Source organism: Pelodiscus sinensis, chromosome 8 (assembly GCF_052426305.1).
Source record: "Pelodiscus sinensis isolate ZL-2025 chromosome 8, ASM5242630v1, whole genome shotgun sequence".
NCBI classification, from domain to species: domain Eukaryota; kingdom Metazoa; phylum Chordata; order Testudines; family Trionychidae; genus Pelodiscus; species Pelodiscus sinensis.
In genome coordinates this window covers 42106656-42125777 of record NC_143059.1, presented here as the reverse complement: position 1 = coordinate 42125777, position 19122 = coordinate 42106656, and the positions used below count along the sequence as shown (strand labels likewise).

At 40.1% G+C, this 19122-nt stretch overlaps 1 protein-coding gene across 8 annotated transcripts in view; it reads right to left on the bottom strand.

The window, feature by feature from the left end:
• CPEB3 (cytoplasmic polyadenylation element binding protein 3) overlaps positions 1-19122 on the bottom strand; it is a 188395-nt gene that overhangs the window by 125760 nt on the left and 43513 nt on the right. For 5 of the 8 annotated variants that reach the window (XM_075935182.2, XM_089780173.1, XM_089780174.1 and 2 more), the window contains exon 3: positions 1842-2001. In XM_075935182.2, the coding sequence (XP_075791297.1) occupies positions 1842-2001 (160 nt within the window). The remainder of the gene's footprint in view (positions 1-1841; positions 2002-19122) is intronic. The other 3 variants (XM_075935184.2, XM_075935185.2, XM_089780175.1) reach the window with 1 other exon arrangement.

The window sequence follows — 19122 nt, the reverse complement described above, 5'->3', positions numbered from 1 at the left end:
AGATATATTTTGATTATTCCCAAAGATTCTTGGTGGATTAACTGGGCTATAGAAAAGATGGAGACACCTTATCTATGGAGCACTTTCTTAAGAGCTACTTAAGCTATGTACAAAAGTATCCTAGAAACTGTAGTAATATTTGTGTGATCAAGTATGAGATCCAAGTCTGACCACTACTATTTGGTCTCCAGACTGGCACTGTTGTGAAAGCACTTTGTGCAACATTTTGTGTCTCTCACCTACTCAGACAGTTGAGTGATGGTGCTGACAAACTCCAAAGTATGGCTGTGACACAGGACTGCATGTGTAGTGGTAGCAAACTGAAGGAATTGAACTTTTGAGTTTTGAAAGAGGTAAAAAGAACCCAAAGGGGAAAAAAGGTTACAGAGATGTAGCAAAAGGAAATGTTTGTTAGTGTGATTTATACACAGTAGATACAATTCCTGCATCAGACAAGTATGCAAGATTTCATGTGTATGGCGCTCAATGAGGAGGTGACACATAGGAACAGAATACTTGTCCATCTAGTACAATATGCTGACTTGAACAGTTACACCCAATACTTTCATTATCTCTGCATGTGTAACTACAATTGTTGGAGATAAAATTGGGTAATATTTGCAGTTAGAGCAATATCTGTTCACTGCAGAGACTTAATTTCCTTCCTGAAAGTAAAAGTCCTTAGAAATTTTGAAACAAGGATGTGGAACTATTCCCAAGTTTAACAAGTCAGAAGAGACTGATGGCTCTGTAGATCAATTATCATGAATTAGTAAAAAAAAGTTCCCTAACCTTCTCATTCATGTGGCATCAGCTAAGTGGTAGAAGTAGTTTCATCTATACCCTGAAGTTGAAAGGACAGATCTGCTCTTGCAGCAGTAGTAATAGCCAATATTTTTCAGCATCCAAATTTCCCAGCATTCACCAAGCAAATAACTTACACTACTTCCAATCCATCTATTTGGGTTTTAATTCTAGCACACACATGATCTCTTTATACAGAGATAGTCTTAAATTCTGTTTTAATAACAATAATAAAAAGGATATGTTAGAATATGGTGATCTAAACTAACAACTCGTAAAATGGTCTATTACTGTAAAAAAAAAATAAACTAGCCTCTTGTAAACAGCTTCTTTTTTTAAATGGAAAGCTAAAGCTGAAAGCCTTATTGAGCAATTTTTAAGACAGAAAACAGAAACAAGCCTCTATAAAATTAAAACTTGGAATTAATCATTGTGACGGCGCGTTGGGGTCGCCCGCCTCCTGCACCCCCAAAAGGGCATGAACAGACTCCACCAGCCGGTAGAACAGAGGGAGTTTATTGCCTCTCCAGAATACAGCACAGCACAGATGTCACCAGGTTACAGGGCAGGCCTAGGATGCCTCAGCCCCCCTTGATATGGGGTGGGAGGTCTGGCTTCTAAACCCCCCAGCCTGTTGCTGAGGCTGCTTCCTCCATGCTCCCAGACAGAAAAACTAACTCTCCTCCAACTCTGCCCCCCAGCCAGGGGTGGCATTCCACCTTCCTTTGTTTCTCCCCATAGGGGGTAGCTGGTCAGACAGGTTTGGAGCCCCCTTTGCATAATGACCAGACAGCAGAGGTCGCCACAGCCCTAGCAAGGCACCCCCACTACATCACAATCATCTTAACATATGGTATACTATATTTATGCATGCTGAGTCTTTATCATCTGAGGTTACTGAGTCCTGTTTTTAGATGGCAGAACAGCAACGTTAAATATTCACCACTTGGTTTACTAGTGGAAAACGTTTAGCAATTATTGAAAAGTTGATTTTTGTTTAAACACCAAGCAAGCATGGACGTATGAATATTCCTAACCTGTAAAATGATTCCTCCACATTATATCAGCGAAACTCATTGGTGGGCCACTGGGAGGATAGTGTTTACCTTTCAGAGGCTCATGATCAGTCCTTATCATATCCATTAAGGAATTTTCCAAAGAGTGCAAGTTAAAAGTGTCATAGGGCCTATTCCGGTCCTAAAAGAAAAAAAATCCAGAAAGAAAAACATTGTTACAATGTAGTCATTTCATACAAGCACACTTTGTATATTGTATTATTTCAGCATTACGTGTTATTGGTTTTTCCTCCATGATACTTTAACAATTATAATAAAATCAAGATAAACAATAATTGTGAACATATGTAAATACACTGTTAAACGGAATAATACATGGGACTGCTAAAAATAACACATTTCTCTCCAAACGGATGCGTACAGCTCTTACTCTAATAATATTCTCTACATTTCATTGGGGTTTGGAAATAACTCCCTCTCCCACACAGTGGGATTTTTTTTTTAGGGGAGGAGGGTAGGAGTGACATGCCTCATTAAAATTATATTTCTTTGTTTCCAGATTCTGCCCTCATTTTCTGACAGTGCTGGTCTGACCATATGTGGTACAGAAGCAATCAGTACATAGGCAGCCAGAGCTTTCCAGAGGAGAATTGTTGCTTTCCTCTATAGAAGTCTAACACAGCATAGGCAAATCCTTAGATTAAACAGGTATACAACTGTGTGCAAGGCACAGCAAGAGAGCAAAGAGGGGCAATATTTCCAACCTCAAGTGTTCAGAAATAGAATCAGGCTCCAAAAAAACCTCAAGAGATTGGTTTTAAATATCACAATTAAGCCTTATAAATTTGAGAATATTTTTATTTATGTTCTGCTTTTTGAATCTTTAAGGATGAATTTGTCTTCAAATTAAAATGATAAATTTCATATTACCTGGAGAATAAACTCCAGTTCTTCTTATAAAGGCATAGCTACTGTTTATGGATTTGTTGAGGGCAGAAATGGGTACAATCAGACAGACCAGGTGGGTGCAGTAATATCTTTCATTGCACCAGCTTCTGTTGGTGAGACAAGTTTGAGCTACAAACAACTCTTCTTCAAGTCTGGGAAAGATACTCTGAACATCATAACTAAAAGGTAATACGTCACTCACCTTGTCTAATACCTGGACTGATACAGCTTCTAGTCATACAATGGGTATAATTGCACATTTTAAATTGAAAATTTAACATGAGGCAACAGAAATTTGTGTCTTGACTTCACAGAAGGACATCAGGTTATGTGCTTAAAGATGACACTACTGTATCAGCCATCTAATCCACTAACTATCCTACCACTACGAGATAGTATTTAATAAAGAATGGATACTCAGCATAACCCAGTTGGTGGAAAAAGTTAGATCAAAATTAGGTAGAATTCCACCCTGCCCCATACACATAATTAGAATATATAAATTTAAGAGGTCAGAAAAACCAATGATCCTTTACGTAAAGGATTCCAGGTTCTTTAAATAAATAGTGTCTCTAATTTTTAAGCATATCAGGCTAATAAATTAAAATTATACATACAAAGACTACGAGGGTACAGGATTGAAAATCTTTACACAATGGAAGGGCACAAATATAAAGGAAATAGAAGAATTGTTTGAGAAGAATAATATGAATAATATGTAACAGGATGAAAGGAACAGTTAAGGCAGGATACCAAGAAAAAGTTTTAACAACAAAGTCAATTAGACAATGGAATATTTTATGCAGGGGTGGGCCCCCGGCTCACCTGGATCCAGCCCCTGAGACTGCCTGTGCTGGCATTCCAGCTGCCCCGCCTGCCCCACCATGGGGTAGGAGCACACAAAATCAGCGCCCCCCCCCCATAGCATACAGCCCCCAACCGATTTTTCTGTGGGTTATTGACCCCCCAACACACACCTAAAAAAGGTTCCCCATCACTGTTTTTAAGGAAGTGATGGAATCCCTGCTGCCAATGTTATTCAAACTTAAGACAAAGCACTTTCAAATGTTAGGCAAGGCACAATGCTGCTGATAAAGATATAGAGTGAGTAATCTTATAAGACTTTTCTATCACTACATTCTAGGATTTTATGAGTGATAAAACTTCATTTAAACTTAATGCATCACATACTTCATTGTAATCAATTGGGGAATGTCCTACAAACCTGAACCTTTATATTCAGCTAATTCATTCACACTGTAACTGACGAAAAGGGAGGAAGAGGTAGGCAGAAGAAGGTAGTAGAAAGCATCATTTTCTAATGTGCTGTGTTACATTTACTTCCACATCCAGAAAATAAAAGAGCTTCAACATTCCTCTATGCCAATTGAATAAATGTCTGCCTTAGACCTAAGAATCACAAATTCAAAATTATCTTGCATGCTCTGAAACCTCAAAATCACTCATGCAGGCCAGGAAATTAAGTACAGAATATTTAGGAAAGCAGCAGCAATACTTATAAAGTATATTTAATGTGATTTCCCCCCTTTTACGTGGACCTGGCACGACTAGCAGAGAATCCAGATGTCACATGGAGTTTTCTGATAAGCTTGACTTACATTTGGCATACTTCCTATGGATGGTCATTTTGGTCCAGAATTGAGCTGCTATAACCACCTGGAAGCTGGAAACCCCAGACTGCTACAAGTATTTTGCTAAGCAGTTTGGTGTTGGAAAGTCAACTGTGGGTAGTTGGTTTCTGTGGCAATCAAACATAAGATTTAGCCAAAGATAGATGGCATAAACAATATCCCTGAACTAAACTGCTGGTTTTGAAAGTATGGAGTTTATAAACTGCACCAGTGCACTTGATGGACTCATGCTCATAACCTTGCCCTCTTCTAGGAATACATGAACGCATAAATCACAAAGGGTACTACTCTATCATTATGCAGGGCCTGGTGGACTACAGAGGCTGATTTATGGAGGCCAATATGGGCTGCATGGAAAAGTTCACAATGCCACTACTTTTCAATCACCAGGAGTCCACATACATAGATAGGGTGAGGCACTATTCCCACCAAATGACATTGTCATAAATGAAGTTGGAGTCCCCACTATCATCCTGGGGACTCTATATACCTCCCCTTTACCTTGTCTTATGAAATCATATCCTGACCTCAGATGGCCTACCAAAAGAATGCTCAATTACATTCTCAGCAGGCCCAGAATGGTCATTGAATGCGATTGTCAGACTGAAATTCTGCTGGTGCTGTTTACATCAATGCAGTCCTCATTATTGTGGTTTGCTGGGCTCCTCATCATTTTTGTGTAACCAAATGTGAGCCTTTTGCCCGTATTATGGAGCTATGACCATAATAGATTGCTGAACTAATACACCTATCACAGCTGGAGTATGATGCACCAAGGCAACAGAAATCTGGGATACTCTGTGTTCCCACCTTTTGGATTTGCATAAGTCAATGGAAGAGGGAGAATAGTAAGTTCATGAAGTTTTGTACAGCAATATTTACAGTACATGTGGTACTAACACATCATGCAATGAAAAGGGCATACTGTCGCTGTATACAGTGAATGGGGAGTTGATTGTTATGGATTTTTCATAGGGATGAAATGACTTTATGGAAGCAGGCAGCACATTTACATTATGGACTGCTGTACACAGACATATAGAAAGACTGCAAGGCTACAACCTCACTATTGTGCCTTGCCATATGCTTATCTTTATGATTCAAAACATATGTATGATGTGACCTAGCAATGATAATAAGCTTTCTTAATTAAATAAAAGCCTTTATTTGTGAATATGGATGCATTACACACAACCCAAAATTTTACATTACAGATCTCATTAGAACATCAAAACATTAATAAAAACCAAACACCACAACCAGTAATAAAACAAAATGCGTAAGCCAAACACTGAACAGTATGAACAGTGAACCCAGTGCCTCCAAATCAAATTCTGCATATCCTCTGGTATGTTTTCCCTTTCTTTAGAAGGCACATGGTGCCACCCATGTGTGTGGGGACTTGCCGGTGGGCAGGGGGGTCAGCAGAAAGATTTAAGTGGATATTTTGCTATGTCCAGAAGTTCTTAAGTCTTAGCTGAATATGCCACCCAGTCATGGAACTGTCTGATGTGTTTCTGGTCTGTAGTATATGGTACTGTGGAGGGGACTCAAGCTCAGAAGCAGACACAGTTGGAGCCTGCACTCTTGCAACCATTAGAAAAAGTTGCCTCACAAACAGTTCTTTTTGCAGCATTTGGTCTTCCTCCCTCAAGTGATGTTCCTGTTCTAGGGACTGTGATGCTTTCTCACTGCAATTCTTCCCTCAAGTTCTGCAGCCTGTTTGTGCCTTTCCACATGAGGTGAATCTTTCTCTCTTTAGTACTGCACCTGCTTACTGGCCCTGTCCAGAGAACGTCAAGTGTAAATTCATCAAGGTAAAACTTCCGCTTCAACTGATCCATGAGGGTTCTGAGACCCTGAGTTCTGCCCAACTGTGCCTGAGCTACTGAGGTAGAATGGCCAGTTCAGGCTGAGGGACCTGCAATCAGACATAAAACAGTACATTATCTCATCTCAGTAATTCAGATGGTTCCATTCATGAGCATAAGAAAAATCCTTGCAAAATGCCAGGGTAAAAAACAAAAAACCCCCGACTCTTTGTAAAACTAAATTTCAATATGCTGAGAGGGGAATGCTGTGGATCCTAGAAGCTCTGTGGACACAACCTTGGTTAATTGCAGTGAAAAGAGTGTACAAAGAAGTGTACATTAAAAATCAAAATTATTCTTTTTTAGAAATTGCTAACCATTATGGGGTTGGGGGGGGGGGGGAAGTGTATGAAAGGGTGGACTATAGATTACTACATATGGCCTTCTCAAAACACTTCTCACACACTCATATTTTGGAAGACAAAACAATTATTGTGGTTCCAGAATGGCAAAGGGATATTTTACTCCAAGCTGTTCATTGCAAGCTGGTTATATGTGCCACAGAAAATTTAAAACTTGGGCTGACTGAACAGTACCTTTATGGGCAGACATGTATCAGTGTGACTCTCTGAAAATATACCCTTCTCTATAATGTGTCTGCCTATCTGGAGATTTTGCTACAGGAAAAGTTTGCAGCTATCAAAACCTGGTATTAGGTCAAAAGACGTGAGGCAATCAGTAGGAAGTCATGTTAACATCTCCAAAGATTACAACCTCCTCACAGCTTCAGATACTGCCTATTATGACTGCATGCAAACACATATGCTAAGATTGACTTGCCAAAAACTCCACAGCAACCTGCTACTTCTTCAGCACATTTATGGATTTCACACATCCCTCCCCCAACTGTATTTTGGACAAATTATTTTGTGACTCGTGGACTACATTTAGCTTAAATATACTGCATTTCACTCTCCCTCCCAATGTAGGTCACTATTTACAGGAATCTTGTTAAAACCATTGGGCTGGTACAGAACAGCATAACAACTGGAAAAGTAATATAAAGTTCATATTTTAACACCCTGGCACATCGTCACATGAATGTGTGAGTTTCTATTAAAACTCTGTTTTTAAATGCTTGTTTCATAGTTTGTACTTCCTGATCTCCATTTTGAATTCCAGATGGTGTTGATGGTGAAGGGGGACGCTAAGCTGCTGGCATGCAATCCACCATCAGCAGTACATGCTGCTACTAGAGGCTGGTATTAATTTTTGTATTGGCTCAAACACGAAACCCCTCCCATTGTTATACTAATAAAACCATGGAGACAGAAACTTACCATACTCCAAGGTGACTTCTGTCCCTTGCATTTCTGCTGACAGTTCTGCAGCAGGCTGTTCCCTCCAGGGATGGCATCAAAAAGCTTCTCTAAATAGAGAGAACCAGGATAATCTGCTGCTGTCATGCCTAAGTCTCCTTGGGGGCTGGTTTCGGCAAGTCACTTCAGTAGCCTTATCCAATGCCTGCTGGCTTCCCTCCAGTCTCGTACTGGATTCACGAATGAGACGGTCACCATCACAGATGACCAGGATATCACAAAAAGGTCATGGATATGTGCTTTGCGCAGTACCAAACACCCAGTTTGACTTCTCAGGAAACAGGCAGAAAGACAGCAAGTTGCCAATAGTGTAGTTCTCATCACTGACTTTCCAATAGTTGGTCTTGAGCCATTTAATTCTCTCCCTGCAGTGATCACTGGTTTGGTGAATCCCCAATGATGCCAGTTTCTTCTTTGGTTTCTGGTACCAGTAATCATTCTTGGAATATTTGCTTACTTCACATCAAATTCACCAAAACACAGCTGTGCTCTCATGACGAGGAGGCAGCAGCATTGGCAAAGGACTTCTCTGACTGATTACCATTGCATTTGCAGGAGAAAGTTCAATGTGTTTGCTGCACAGAAGTCAGAATAAAATGGAAGCCTTAAACACAGAACTACTGTACTTGAACTGGAGGAGATGGTCTGTTTCTGTTTCCTCTGAATCAATTTACTATTCAATTCCTTATGCAAAACAATGGAGTTTGGGCCTGAGCCTCTCATAGGATCCAGGCTCAAATCCTCCACCCTACTTGGCTCTGGGTCTCAGGCCTGAGTCAGGCAGACTTGTGTGTAGATTCAAGTGGGATTTGGGTTGAGCCTGATTCCAGGCTTATACTGCAGTGCAAGCATACCCGTGGATCCCTATTAACAGTTAGGAGTTATGAAGAAGTAGCAAAGGGTTACCTTTCTAGAGCTGCTGGGGGTGGGCGGGGGGGACATATGGTTGGCACAATTACTTAAACTCTTTTCTTGGGATTCCTTCACATAACTGTACAATTTCCTCACACCACCTGCTTAGAAGGTCACTTTTGTTGCTACTGTAATCCTTTCACAGCAATAAACTACATTACTGCCTAAGTCTCAGCTTTCAGTGTTCTCTCTCTCAAATTGCCTGCTACTTGTGACCTTGCTTCAGGTTCACAAGATGTTCCAGCTCAAGCTCACATACAGCCTCTATCTTTAGTTCTTGGTTTCCTTCTAATCTGAGGATATTACTGCATTTTCCTACACTCTGGAGATTATAGAGCCACTAATGGTTCCATGTTGAAGTTAGTAGCAGAACCCTCTACTGGCTAGACTCTATCATCCCTCTAGTTCAGCCAGCAAGAGCGGTAGGTTACCCAAACAGTGACCCAGAAGGTTCATTACAACAAACTTAAACACTAAAGATATCATTTCAAGTATTTCAATATTTAAAATGCTCAATTGAGAGACCTGATTCAGTGGTTGCTAGTTTACAATGAGATTTTAAATAGAACTTCACCTCTGACTTTAAAATATTAGTATTTTCTGTAATGCTTGCCAAATGGATTCTTAAGAGACATTGCGTTATCAAAATAAAATAAAACCATAATCTACAAAGTGTCACAAAAATTTACAAATTAAGAATTCAGGTATCAATCATAAGAGTCAATTTTTAAATTTAATTTGGCTTCAAACCATTTTCTGGGTACAAAACTCATGAACTGAAATCAATCATTAAAGAATATTTTAAACTTATAAGAAATAATTATGTTATTAAGGGAAGAATCCAACGTCTCAAACCATTTTCTTTTAAAAGGCTCATTTAAACAGATTTAGATCAGATAAGGAAAAAAGCAGAATTCCCAGTACAGATAATTCAAAGTGTATACACTGATAAACATGCAAAAAGATCCTTCACTATTGATTACCAGGTCTTTTCAAGAAAACAATTCTAGCTTCCACAAATATGTACTAGAAAACTAAGGAAACTATAAAATCCACCTGGACTTGCTCTTCAAAGTGAAAACAGAAATAAAAAGGAAGACTAGATTTTTAAAAAATGGTAATTTAGATATAAGAATTGCCATACCAGGGCAAACCAATGATCCATGTAGCTTAATATCCGGACTTACTATGTCTCAATCATCATCAAACCAAAATTCTACTCCATCTATTACATTAATAGCCTCATTTAATACTAGGCACTCCAATTCACAAATCTTAGTATATACACTGCTAGCCTTGGTACACAATCATTAATAAAATTCAACACTGTCTGCCATTATGTGAGGTAACTGAACGAGACTCTTCCATTTTATTGTCTCTCTTAAATTCCTACTTATTCTTTATCAACTTCAATCCTCTCCTTACTAAAATATAGAGAATCTCCGTTAATAAATCCTTCCCTAACTATTGTCTCTGTCCAAAACATATGCTTCTCTGTACCCACTGGCTTTCCCCCAGCCCTTATTTAAAACTTCCTCTACAACCATTTTAATTTTATATGCTAACAATCCATGTAAAGTTATTTACTGACATTCTATGTGGTGGTTCTTCCTTTCAACCACAACTCACATTTTGCAAAAACAACTTGAAGTTTGTGCAAAAAAAGCCACAAGATCCCAGAAGCTCTTTAGTTTTTGGGGAACTCAAGGGTGGCTGCAGATCTTGGGACAACACACACAGAGTTGCTAACACCAGTTGACAAGATAGTTCATGAAAACAGAACCTAGCAGTGAACACCTTACCTGGGACACATGCCATTTTCAACTAGATCTGTGAAACTGAAATGGGCTTTAGCAATCAATTATATTCCCTTTTAAAGAGATTCATGACACCTCCTATGTGTCACCAACAGCAAATCTCTCTGCTGCGCATGGATACCATCTTGTTTCCCCCCTTTCTTTTGAATCACCCCTTTTCCTAATGCACAGACATAATGGACTCCACATTGCGACCCTCCAAAGCATCACTTTACTCTCTGCTTGTTGCATGTGAAAAGTGGCTTTATATTTGACAAGAAGAAAAAGATGGTTTGAGATTTTCTTGATTTGTTCACCTCCCTCTCCCTCTCCCTCCAAGGAATCCACAGCTGCTGCTCAATGATGGAGGAAGATAAGGAAGTTTGTAAGATAAGTATTATAATACGGAATCCACATATTCCACCACCTTAATAAGCAGAGAAATATATTTCCAAATTAAATAACTGTGTAATTTCAGGCTCTGATCAGAATTTGATCAGCCATACATAATGTACCATAACCAGAGATTCTTGACACTGTCCTTGCCGGAGTTCGTTGCTGCTAGATAGCTGTCAGGGATAAGAATGTATACTTTATTCACTTCTCGCTTGAAAGATACCTAACTGATGAAGTGGGTTTTACCCACAAAAGCTCATGTTATATTTGTGAGTCTCTATAGTGCCACAGGACTGCTTGTTGTTTTTGAAGTTACCTAAGGCTACGTCTACACTGTAATGCTATTTCGGGATACCAGAGTATCCCAAAATAGCTAACCCATGTCTTAACAGCAATTAAAATGAGTCTTCGGTTTATTGTCCTGCTGTTCAGGATTTCCACAATCAGAAGTTACCTATGGGCTTCTACCCCTCCATCTAGAAGAGTGATATTTGTGTAACAAAGCTAGGGCAGGATGATGTTGACCTATGAATTCTCCCTGTCCACTAATTCAAGATGTGAGGGAAGTACTGAGACATCACTTTGAGAAGAAAAATCAGAGGGTTACAAACAACAATGAAAGGCAGACAGCTGGATGAGGAATTAGGCTAGAGGACTTGGGTAACATCTGACAATCATGAGAATTTTCTACCTTATTTGCAGCCACAGAGGTCCAGAGAGGAATGGTTAGAAGATTTTTTTTAAATCTCAAGTAATGCAAAAATCTCACCATCTTTTCTTTGAAGGACAAACTCTCTGGGAGGCTTATTTGACATGGTTCAATATTACAGCTCAAATGAATGGCTGGAAAGAAAGAGGGTTTCAAGAAATTCTGAGAGATACATTTTCAAGTGCTTGAAAAAAAACCCTGAAGGCCTGTGATTTGACAAGCATACATTATGGTAATGTTGATAACCTTGTCCAGATGGCCTTGTTGGGAGGAACAGCACCAAGAAAGACCCGAGTAGAAACTGGCCCATCCTGTTTAATTTGTTTCCCTGAGGGCTAGTAAAGCAAATGCAGGCAATACCACAGCATAATTTGGCAGTGCTATGTGTGTAAGCATAGCAGCAAGAAACACCTCAAAAAGAGACAAGGAGCAGGAAGCCAAGGAGACCACCAAAACAAGCCATAGATGTTTCAAGAATGCTCAGAAGGCTTTTGGGGAACAGTTCTGACTGAAAAAGAGGCTTGGAACTGTGTACAAAGAAACTGTCCCGTTTGATTCTGACAGTGTTAAGAGGAATTCTTGCAAACAGGATTTCATCAAAGAAATATTCAACTCAATCAATCTTGCCTCCTAGTTGAAAAACCCACAGGACACTGTAGTTTGGCTAGACATGCAGGTAAAAAACAAAACAAAAAAACCAGTAGCACTATATTGCTAGGGCAATGCACCCAAACACTGTCTGAGGGAATACCTTAACAGGGAAGAGAATACAGGCAGTTCCTGGGTTACGTACAAGATGGGCACTGTAGGTTTGTTCTTAAGTTGAATCTGAACTGGCGTCCAGATTCAGCGCTGCTGAAACTGACCAGCGGCTGACTACAGGAAGCCTGAGGCAGAGTTGCTCTGCCCTGGGCTTCCTGGAATCAGCCACTGATCAGTTTCAACAGCGGCTGAATTTGGATGCCTGGGACAGAGCAGCTGGGGCGCTGCCGGGTAGGTCCCCGCAGCGCCGCACCTCAGCGCTGCGGGGGACCAACCCGGCAGCACCCCAGCTGCTCTACCCTAGGTGTCCCGAAGTCAGCCGCTGCTGAAACTGATCAGCGGCTGATTTCAGGAAGCCGGGGCAGAGCAGCTGGGGTGCTGTCGGGTTGGTCCAGTAGCGCCGAGGAGCGGCGCTGCAGGACCAACCCGGCAGCGCCCCAGCTGCTCTACCCCAGGCGTCGTCGGCGAGAAAAGCCTGGTATGCTGTGGGGAGCAAAGCCTCGGAGGATGCCGGCTGCGGGACAGCCGCGGCGCGTCTGGGCTGTCCCGCTGCCCGCGTGCTCCGCGGCTTTGCTCCGTGTCTCCCTAGTCTGCTGGGGGGGGGGGGGGGGGAGTCCCCCCCCCAGCAGACCAGGGAGACGCGGAGCAGATTTTCTCGCCCCGGAGGACGTGGGTGGCAGGACCGCGGCGTATCTGGGCGTCCCGCCGCTCCCGTCCTCCGGGGCAAGAATAGCCCCGTTCGTAACTGCGGATCCGACATAAGTCGGATCCGTGTAACTCGGGGACTGCCTGTATATCAGTTTTCATGTCCATTCAGTCATTTCCTTCTGAAAGAAAACCAACAGGCACAGGGAGAAACACCAGTGCTATGGCCACAACTAGGGAAACAGAAGGAGAGTGCCTACATACTTCATATATCAAGAACAGTAATATATTAAAATAAAAAGCTCATAAACACTCAAGGAAAAATGGAAAACATTAATATTTTCAGCCTACTAATATGATTCTACTCTAGCACAGTTTTTTCAGGACTTAAGGAAAATGATTGAGTTAACAGCTACCATGCACCTTTAATTAAAAAAGCATTAGTGGGAGAGTTTCTGCTCTGAAGCTTATATTCTAGCCACGTGTCACTGAAGTATTTCTTCGGTTGAAATACCATTGTAGATATTCCATCTGTATCTGGGCAGTGAAAAGAAATAACATATCAGATGCCAAGTGTCCAAAGATTCCGGGATATGAAAGATTCTGTTTAGAGTGAGATACAAAGGAAAAGCTAACATGAGATACTGAGAATTCATTCTTGTACAACAGTTTTTTAGGGTGGTAGTCTGCTTCTTTTTTTTTGTATTTATTAATAAAGAGACAGCAACTGTTCCTATATTTATTATATACAAGCAATTTCATTTCAGAGCAAACTCTGAATGCACAATAGGGAATTTACCCTCTGTGAGTGTTCCACTTGTACCACTTGGGGAAAAGCTCCAGTTAGTAGTGGATTTTAATTTAACACTTCAAGCAATAAACTGTTTGCTGAATGGCTGTGCATACTTATATCCATTATTTCTTTTCAAAAAGGAAATTTAGAGGGCAAATGGGAGAGTAGTGGGAAAAGTTGGTGAGTACAAATATGAATGATGAGAGACATAAAAGTTGTCTCAAGCAAAAAATGCCTAAAACATCACACTGTGTTCCGAAAACTGGGCAGTACTGAATACTGCACAGTACTTGACACTGGTGCTTCCACCTAGACTAGAAAAAGCCATTCAAGTTTCTATACCCTAAGTAGGGACGTAAAATCCTGGTTAATCAATTAACTAGTTAAATGTTAGGTTAACCTACCATTTAACCGGTTAATGAACTAGGAGAATCTCACCATCCCAGCCCCACAGTCCATGGGACTCCTACTCCAAGTCCCTGCACTGGGGCTGGCTCTGCTAGCCCCCAACCTTTATGCTGGGGCTGTGGCTGGGGCTGGCTGCCAGAACCAACTCCAGGCCCCAGCTGCGCTAAGCTGGAGCAGCCCTCCACCCACAGGGGCTGCTCCCTGGTGAACCAATTAACTGATACCCAGTTACCCTTTCACATCCTCAACCCCAAGTAATAATACATATTTTATGTTATCAGGAGTAGTTTAGAAATCCTGTATGAAGTATAAAATGTATAAATAAAGGTCTGAGCAATAGCAGAAGATAAAACATTATGTTAAAATATATTGCAGGTCTGACTAAAAGTCAACTCTGTTAATATGGCATTCTTGTATTTCTCAAAATCATTTGACTAAAGCCACAGGATAGTCTGATTAAAAATCTTGTATTATATGGAACTAATAGAACACAAATCTGGCCCAGTGATATCTCAAATTGCACCTATTAATGGGGAGGTAGTAAGAAGCCAAACCAATTTTAGCAGAGTCCTCCATGGATCTGTTCTTGATGTAATGCTATTCAGTATTTTCATCAACCAGACAATATAAAATCTTTGGTGATTCAGTTTTCAGATGACACAAAGAAATAGTAATGAGGAGGACAGGTCATTATAACAAAAATGCAACAAAATGCATTTTAATATAGCCAAATACAAGGTAATACATCTGGGAACCAAGAACACAGGCTATAACTACTGTATGGGAGAGTCTACTTTGGAGAGCAGTGACTCAGATACGAACTTTGGAGTTATTGTAGAGTGTAGACAATTGTCTTAATATGAGCTCGCTGTCCAGTGCTACAACAAAAGGGTTAATGCAATCTTATGATGAAAAAAGGGAAATATGAAGTAGAAGTAAGGCAATTTTCTTGCCTTTAAACACAACATTACCAGACCACAATTAGAAGAGTGTCCATACTTCAACAAAGGTGAGGAAAAGCTTAAAAGAGTTCAAAAGAAAAGACACAAAAATGTCAAAGGGCTGGAAAAGCAAACTTGTGATTCAAGACTTAAGGAATCCAAACCATTCAACTTCTTGAAGAGATGGTTAAGAGGTGATTTGATCACTGTGTATAGGAAATCACACATGGAAAAGCTATCTGATATTAGGGTGTAGCTATGAAAAAAGTGGGGGAAGAGAAGCTTTGGCAGATAATGTTCTGCTCATCAACTGTTTAAAAGAAGTTTTAAAGTACATGCCTGCTGCCATTTTCAGGCCCACCTGTCCTCCCCTTCCTTCTGTTTGCCTGCTGCCTCCTCAATAGTTACATCTCAAAGTTTTATCTGCAATTATTTTTGAATGGACATGAAAGGAAAGGAATCTCAGTCAATCAGGGAGTGGATGCAGGAAAAGTGTTAAGCCATGTATTTGAGATGTAAGAGTATACAAGAACAGAAGCTTGGGTATTTAATATATTTTGCTTATGTACAAATATTAGAGTCCAATGATCTGCAAAACTGTAACATGCAAGTTCTATTTGAAATGAATGTTTTTGTAAGTGTATTCTAACCTAACGTGATGTATACAAAAGTAAGTTCTCTCAAAAGCTTAAAATTTCAAAAAGATTGTCATTCCTCCCAAAACACAGTATAGCCCTAATCACCAGTAAGTAAATAAAATACTTGAACCAGAAAAGAATCCAGCCAAAACCATAATCTGAATGACCCACTTCCCAGCTTCACTACCATCTAGAAAAACTGACTGATCTGTACAGCAAATTAGGTAGGAAATATTCAAAATGTGATGGACAAAGACTATGTGTCAATCCTTTAAATATTATGGGATGGTTAGGAGATCTAGGCCAGAGCCACTGATCTGTAGTTCCACAGCAAAAGATACAGCTACATTAATGTCTCAGGAAAATGTGGGCCTTTTTTAAAATAAAACCCATATTCACCGGAAAAGTAGGCAATGTTGTTTTAACTGCATATATGGACATTTAAGTATACGAGCTCAAGCCTTCTCTTGTCCCAAATAATTTTCAGATCATAAACTGAAGAGGAGAATAAAGATTCTTAAAATTATATATAGAACATGTCATGAATCACACACATCCAGCTTGAAGTGTAGACATCCCAAAATTACTGTAAGTGATAGAACTTGTGTGTGCCACATGGATACAGACAGAAGATCAAGTCTTGTGATTATTAATTGAAACAATAGCCTTACTAACATCGTGCTGGGGGATCTGGTCCAATATGATTCTCTTTTTTACTTGCTAGATCAAAGGGAAAAGAACCACCTAAAGAATCACCATCATCACTTCCTTCAGCATCTGAATTCCCACACAAAGTATTAGCTACATCTGACCTTGCTTAGTGTGACAGGCTGAATAAACACTATTATGATAATTATTGTAGTTGAGACTTTACATGTGTAAAATTTTAGGAAATCCACATGGAGGTTGCTTGGCAACCATATGTGTGCCCAAATTATACTATTATACACAGAACTACAAGACAGAGATATAATGATATTAAAGTTTTATTTCAAGCTACAAAAGATTGTGTGCACAAGTCTGGAAGCAGCTATAATATTTAATTGAGTTTTTCATTTATGTAACAATGCATAGCTACACTGAAGAACTCATTGGTATAGAAAGTGATGGCGGGCAAAAACTTTGCAAGATCTAAAAGAAGATATATATATGGAATACCCAAAATCAGAATTAAAGAAAACATTTTGGAAGAGACACTAAAGCTCATACTCAATGACTGGAGACATGGAAGATATCTAAATTGGGGGTAAATTATACCATGTCTAATGTAGGATTTCAACACCTGCCCTTTTGAAGCATCTGATATTGGCCACTGTTGGAAATAGGGTACTAGACTAGATCAGCAAAAGGCAATCTAGGCTTAGCAAGTGGGCCACACGAGTAGCCCTCCATCTCAGTAGGACATAAGATTGTTGTAACCAAGATGGTGTCTTGGGATAAGGTAATTTTGCTAACTGTGCTTACATACCTAGAATTTGTGGGGTGTGCCAACTGAACCATAGCAGCCTTAATTGGATGCAGAGGGAGTACATGGCTCTCCCATTCAATGTTGTGTGCAATCAGCACGCACCTCACTTCCTGAGCCCATGCTTTGAGAACATGTCATTTTTGTAACATCGGTAGGAAAAAAAACCTATGTGGACAAAAATCAGCAGAATCTGGCAAACTTGTGCATGCACAACAGTAAACAATATGTCTTGTGGGCCACAGATAGAACCTTAACAAGTTACATGGGGGCTAGATGAACCACTGGCCTAATGCAGTAAACTAATTCTTACATGCCTAAAAGTTAAGTAATATTAGGAGGATATATGCAAAAGAACTATTCTCACTGGATGAAAGTTTAATATTAAAGATTTTAAGAGGAGAATTTTTTTTTAATCTTATTTGTAGAGATTTCTCTACCTCAAAAAGTTGAAGTTGGCCATAATGGAAATTTAGGCCCTGATCCTACACTCTGTGCCAGCACTGTAGTCCACTCACCCACATTTCACTGTAGGAAGGCTCTAGCTTTGATTCCCAAGAGTGTAGCAATTTTTCAGTCACATATTGCATAAGGCTGTCCCTGAAATACAGTAATTCCTCATTTAAGACGTGCCTGCTTAACATGTTTTCTCGATAGCACAATTTTTTTTTTTTAAAAGGAAAATTTTTTGAATTACACGACCGTCCCCAGAACAACACAATTTCCCCAGCCAGCCCATTGCCAGCGGCTGCGTGGGGCTTCCCCCACTTCCCTGCAAAGTGGCAGAAGGTTCGCCGCGCCATTCCCTAGCGACCCAGCCCCCATTGCCAGACGCAGTGCAGGTCCCAGCAGACGCGTCTCAGGGGCATACTCCCTACCTAATCCTCCTTCCCTCTCCTCCCTTCCCTTCCCTTCCCCAGAGCCAAACACCTCCCCTCCCTGCTGTAACCCAGTCCCCCTTCTCCCCGAATCTTACGTCCTGGTCCCAACATACACCACTGGTTGAAATGCAAACCCCACCTTTTCCATTATTTTCAATGGGAAAATAGACCCTGCATAACACGTTTTCACTTAACATATCTATAGTATTAAATGAGAAATTACTGTAATGAAACAGGCACAAGCTCAGGCAACAAAACCACGCTATGCAATTGGAAGACTGTATAAAGCCAGCACCTTCCTACTGCTGGCATTGATGTTATAAACAGTTTTGCTTTTTCCAAAAGGTACAATCATCCACCTGACCTTCCTTCAAAATTACTTCCTGAAAAGGAGGTCCTGTCTACATGGGAGAAACTATAACATTTAGGATTACATCTGTGGCTGTAACAAGAAACACACCCCTAACCTGTCCTAGCCATCAAATAAAATATTAATAAATAAATAAATAAATAAATAAATTTTAAAATGTTCTCCATTAAGTTTTAGATACCTCACAAGCCATGTCAGTGCAGCTTCCAAGGTCAGTACTGCCCCTGGAATATCACTGAATTGAATGGAATTTGTGCACATCTACCCAATAGCAGAATTTTACCATCAGTAGGGTTGCCAGATGGTTTCAACAAAAATACAGGACACAATCTACATCACATCACAATCTACATCACATCTTATTTAGAAAATACCGGACATTTATATTTTCTCAATTTGTTTCCCGAACAGAAAGCTCAAATACTGGACTGTCTGGTTCAAAACCGGACACCTGGCAACCCTAACCATCAGTAAAAGTTGTCCAGCACTTCCCATTATAAGCAACTAAAACCAGGATTTTGTAACTTTGCCAGGAAAACTCTTTGGCCTGAACTTTACCATGGCAATTGGAAAATGGTCTGGCTCAAACAAATACTTACAAGATATTTCACTCAAAACAGTTCAGCCATTCTTGAGAATGACGCGAGGTAAAAAATGTTGTTTAGCTTATGATTTAAAAAAGAAAAACCACACACAAAACCCTCTTTAAACTTTTTTTAAAAAGATGTTTTAGTGCTCCCAAACTTCAGAGCAGGGACTTAAATTTTGCAGGCAACTGCTTTTGTGCTGGGGACAT